The 6140-nt window shown below is 33.3% G+C and overlaps 1 protein-coding gene across 1 annotated transcript; it reads right to left on the bottom strand.

Moving 5' to 3' along the window:
* Positions 1–1448: 1448 nt before the first annotated feature.
* On the bottom strand, positions 1449–3116 carry LOC145157530 (uncharacterized). Its single transcript, XM_079076559.1, has one exon. It carries the CDS (start codon positions 2726–2728, stop codon positions 1706–1708), a length of 1023 nt encoding a protein of 340 aa, XP_078932685.1. The 5' UTR covers positions 2729–3116; the 3' UTR covers positions 1449–1705.
* Positions 3117–6140: the final 3024 nt, after the last annotated feature.

The raw sequence follows: 6140 nt of genomic DNA, 5'->3' as shown, positions 1-6140 counted from the left end.
CGTTACCATTCTTTCGTGACCTAAAAAAAAGTGCCGACAGAAAAACACTGCTCCTCCAGCTCGCTTCCATCTCGCAAGTCGCTGCCATCACCTCGTTCGCTGCCATCTCGCCACCGTGTAGCCACAATCTCATCGGTCAACAAGAGCTCGCCATCTCCGATTAGTTTTTCGATTTCTTGTCATTCAACCGCTACAATTCATCAAAACAGGTAAGAATATTCTCCTTTTATGTATAATCTATAAATTCAGAATCCGATTTGCTTAAAAACTCTAAAAAAATCATCCAAATCCGAATCCAAAATCCAATTTTGATGATGCGCATATGTTATGCAATTGCTATGGAATTCACTCATGTTTTGCTTGTAGAGTATAGATGTATATGTATAAGGAAATACAATATAGAAGATGACTTGTTTAGAAATTTTGAGGACACTATGGTTACTCCTGACGTCCAAGGTTGGGGAATTGATAGAGAAAACATACAAGGCATAGAATGGGGTCCAGAAGCCGTTGAATATATGCGTGTTTTGCGTGATCAGATTACAAATCGACTACTTTCACCTACTTTACATTAAATTATTATGTTATTTTAAATTTCATTATGTTTTTATTTGAATATTAAATGATTTATGTTTAATTTACATTTTGTATGACATTTTTATTTGTGTGTAATTTACATTTTGTATGACAATATGTATGTTTTTATAATTATTCAGCAACTTAATCAATCACTATATATAACAGCAGGCTAAAATGGTCATTTTTCATCACTCAGCACATTCAGTCAGATGTACAATCAAACAACAAGATTTCTTACTCAGTCAGGATTTCTTACCCAGACAGACATTTCCCAATCAGCACTTTCTCAGTCAGCAACTATCAAACAGGACCTTAGACCAACATAAAGAATTTGAGTCAAATCCATAGTCTAGCACTTGTTGAATGGGTATGGTAATCTAGAAAGGTTGAGCAAATCATAACAAGATTATTCAAGTCCATGATGTTACGAGAAAAGTCTCAAACAAACATTTCCAATAAATTCATGTCACATCCAAACCTTGTAAAAAATAACAAGGTCTTCAAATTTGACCCATATTTATTTAAATAATTAGTACGATTTTAATAGTCATTTGATCAAAGTAGAAGATGTTTATAAAATTTTATATTTATTTTCAATGATCAATTTTTTCTTTATAATTCTGTTCAGAATCTGTTTAAAAAAAATAATAATAAATAAATAAAACCTCCGATATACAAATCAATGGTCCAAGGTCTAGAACCAATAAGAAGAAATCAAACTTTTCCGCGATGATTCGCGAATTTATATATGTAATTAAATGAGGCGGCGCGGATAAAATTGTTATTAATGTTAATCGGACAAAAAGTTTATAAAGACCATGCAATACTCACTCTTCTCGTTTGTGTAAAAGACATTAACGCCCTTCTCATATTCGTCATCGAAAAATAGCTTTAGTAGTGTAAAAAACACAACCTATCATCATTATTTTACAAGCACATGACCCTAAAAACAAACTATGGACCAATGTCCCTAACCAATATCACAATTCACAAATACTTTCATAACTATAAACCCCCTTTCAAACAAGATTACAAAAACAAATACAACTTTTAACCATTTCATATCTTAGAAGCTATTCAAAGTTATTTTCAAAATACACTAAGGTTTGACAGAATAACTGAAAAGCTAGCTGCTAACTGAATCCATAACATGATCCTTACGCTTTAATTGCAACGTCATTCGCTCATTCTCCAACATCAATCTCTCATTCTCCAATCTTGAAACTTCCAACTCACGATCTTTCCTATCACAAAATCTCTGCCATTTAAACCGCCTTTTCTCCATCTCAAATGCTTCACTTTCAATCCCAATTCTTTGTTCATGCAACAACACCATTCGCTTCATAACCCATTCTTTCTTTTGCACTTTGGAATTCTTAACATCTTCAAAAAACTCATTCATCTCATCAAAAAATACATTTACATTATGAGTGTTACCTTTTTCTCTTTCCCCATCATCTTCACTTTCATCATCATCTTCACTCTCATCATCATCCTCATGATCTGAATCATCATCCTTTGAAGATTGCCCCACAATGGGTGATGACTCGAGTTCTGTGCAATTCGGGATCTTTTGACCATTATGGTAAGCACACATTTCTGGGTAAAAAAGATGCTTTGAACTCAAGATCTTTTTCACATCTTCTTTCATTTTTGGAGATAAACGTGGGATTGAATCCATTATAGATGGGTTTTCAACAACTCTACATGAAGTTCCTCTTCCAAGAATATCGTTTAATCGTTTGTACCTTTTGTTTAAATCGTTGAATTTGTCCTCGCATTGTTGTGGTGAAACTTGGCATCCTTTTGAAACCATGATTTTTGAAACAGATTTCCATTTTCCTTTTTTCTGTAAGCATCCGGAGGATTTCCGAGTTGAACCACCGTCAATGGCGCCATCGTCGTCTCCGACAGAAGCCACGATCTGGATCAAAAGTCTGACTCTGCTATCTGACCATTTCATTCGCTGCCATTGTGATGAACTTCCCTTTCTACCTTTCGCCCCACTTCCGTCTTCCATGAAACTTGGTTCATCTTCGTCGCTCATGTTGTGATCGTTCAAGCTACCATCAGATTTTGGTTTCCCAAAACTTAGATAGGACGTATTAGGGTTTAGAATCTTGGTTTCCATGAACAGATTGTTTGCCATCGATTCGATTCGTTAGATTCAGAAAACGAAACGAAGAATTTAAGAAACCCGGATCATAGTGCACTCATCAATTGTATTGAAATCAACAATCTCTAATCGGAAATACAATCACTTTTAACTGAATTAACTAAAAGAATTCAAGAAAACCCTAAAAGATAGATCGGTAATGGTTAGCCTTAAACCTCCCACCCCCATAAGATCAAGATCGAAGTAGATAAACTTACTCAGATAAGCATTTTGAAAATGTTACCTGACTAGTGTTCATGAGGATTTCTGCAGAGAGATTTTGTAGTAAAAAGGGGCTTTGCTTTGTGCAAGTTAGAAGGAAACATTGTAGGCATCCAATGAGTCAATGGGTTGGTGACTTGGTGCAAGGGATATTTTCACAAAACCCTTTAAGTTTGGCGATTAATAGTTTTATCATATTTACGCCTACTATTTAATATTTATAAGGGTTTTGTTATTTATGGAAGGTTATCAAGATCGAGATCTAATTTTTATTTTACGTTTTGTAAGATCGTAATCGTAAAATTAGATTAGGATCAAAATATGATACAAAAATAAGCTTATATTAATTTGTTCGCAAGATATTAGGTATGAAGTGTACATTAAAACTTGATGTTGATTGAGAAATCGATAATGTAATCAATTTTAACTTCTTAAGTATGAACCATAATTTTTTTTTGCTACAATCAATAAAAGTTAAAAAGAAAACATCTTAATTAAAATAAAATCATTTTGATCATGTACAACTAAAGACATAAGACTCTTTCCAAAAAAAAAAGACATAAGATCACAAAAAGATTATTATGAGTGTGCTCTACCTGGTTGGAGATGTATTGATGAACTAGTGATGCTTTACAAAACTTTTTTCAGCTTGTGATGATCGATTTTAATTTGAATAGACGGATTTTTAATACTCGGCTATATAACAAAACTACAAATGTGATATCGTGATCGTAGTGTGATAGTTGTCGCTTTTTACTTGTAGGATCTTAAAAACGTAAGATTTTAAGATCAAAATCGGGATTCTAACAACCTTGATTTATGGCTTTTATCATGGTATGACTATATTTGTCAGTTGCATATGCCTTGTCGGAAGCATGCCATCTTTTAACAACATAAAGTTGCAATCTCACTTTATTACCCTTTTATTGTATCTTCTTTCTTCCTTAACTCTTTCTTATTTTCTTAGTTCATTCTTCATGAATACAAAAGGGCTAACAGACTTGTGGATCGATTCTTAAACATGTCCTTGTGTCATTCTTTCTGGATTTAAAGGAAGGACTACACACTAACAGAACTTCCCTGAATCCATGTTCTTCAACTTCTTGATAAACCATACATAACAGGAAGAACATTGGATCATCTATTCTGATTTTTCTTACCATGTAACATACCCTAATTTTCATAACCAAATAAAATATTTTTTTTATGCTTTAAATACCATGTTGTCTTTGTTGCGGAAAATCCCAGTTTAAATAATACATTTTGATATAACAAATGATGTTTCAAAATACCAAAAACCCTAAGGATGTCATAATTAATACACAACATGAATTATAACGTAAAGACATATCAGTCCTAAATACTATTGCAAATTGTACATCCTAATCAAGTTCCAACAGCCTTAGCACCGCTACCTGTGATGCATATAATTTGAGTGGGTCATGTTTGGGAACGTGGTGAGCCACATAGGATATTCAATCCCACAATATTACTATGATAATAACTCATAAATAATAATCCTGCAAAACCAATTGTTACCAAACAATATAGATATATCACACAACATAAATATTTATAAGACACTATACCATTTACCCTTAGTTACCCAACCCGTCGATTCTCTCACGTTGATCCTATAACAATGATCCCTTGAGATCTAACCTAATGGATATCCGTAAGCAACGAGTAGACTATACTACTTTGGGGATTCCTTAGCAATTGAGTCAATAAAGGCAACCACGAAGGGATAGAGTACCCGAATGAACACACAATCCATTTTCCCTATATATATATATATATATATATATATATATATATATATATATGATTCATTAACACCTACAGATTATGAGTTTACTAGTGTTCCATAAGATTGTCTAGAATATTCAGTGGTCGTTATCTATACTTTGCTAGATGACTAGTCTCGGTAGTACAATAGCAAAAATTTAGTCGTGACCTCACACCATTATTTTATCTTTCACTCCCCTTCACTACCCAACATAAATTTACAAGTAACTCATGTACGTAACTCGACATATGATAGCGCCACAGAACAGAGTTATACTCTTCGTTCCAATCTCACACACACCCCTATAATGATACTACTCACTTATTCAACTTACTTTGAACTAATCATCATTTATAAGTCTTAGTTTATAACCAGACAAGACTACAATACTTGTAATCAACTTCCAATACAATTTCATGTGTATGCAATACTATCATTATATAGGTATACATTTAGCACAAAATTCAAACATTCAATATACATTTAATCTTTTAAGTAATAATCCTTCTATTAAGATTTTCATGTAATATTACCAAATATACACTTAAGACATATTCCAGACAATAGGCATTTTGTTCATATATAAGCATTCAACTTATCTTAATTACTTTTATTAAAAATCATTCTTATGAAAGTAACAATGCATTTATTGTACAAGTCATGTAACATTATCATATATACACTTGACAGTTTATTCCAAATAATACTCAGTATCAGTACACTTATAAGCAATAAATTGGTATTTAATACTTTTAAATAGCAGATCTGTAACAACCCAATTTTTCCAAAGAAACTTTTAATTTTTAAACAATAAAAACATTTCCAATAAATCATAAAATCTCAAGAACAATTGTTTTCAAATTCATAACATCAACATTTTATTTCAAATATCAGAGTGTCCCATAAAAACGCATGAGAAAGTGCATGCCGCGCCATCAAGCCTTGCCATTGCCTTTAGGCTCAGAAGTACCTGAAACAAATCAACGAACTGTAAGCTAATGCTTAGTGAGTCCTCCAGAGCATACCCCACACAATCCATATAATCACATAATCCACATTAGCCATAAAAGCTACATAAACCACATAAGCCATGCATATCAATATAGAAGGATGCCATGGAAACCCTCAAAGGTCTTATACCTAATGTCATTGGAACCCCTACGTGGTCTTAACTACCTGCCATTGGAACCCCCACATGGTCTTCCTGCCATGGGATCCCCCACATGGTCTTCACTAACTAAGAAAATATCATACAAGCTAAACATGCAAATATACTAGGATGCCATGGAAACCCTCCAACGTCTTACACCAAATGTCATGGGAACCCCCCACATGGTCTCAATACCAACATAACACATAATCAATCAATAATCCACATATCATAAAATGGGCCAG

The sequence above is a fragment of the Lactuca virosa genome, chromosome 1 (genome assembly GCF_052849685.1).
Source record: "Lactuca virosa cultivar CGN04683 chromosome 1, Lactuca_virosa_CGN04683_v6, whole genome shotgun sequence".
Lineage (NCBI taxonomy): Eukaryota > Viridiplantae > Streptophyta > Magnoliopsida > Asterales > Asteraceae > Lactuca > Lactuca virosa.
This window is presented reverse-complemented; position numbering and strand designations above follow the sequence as displayed.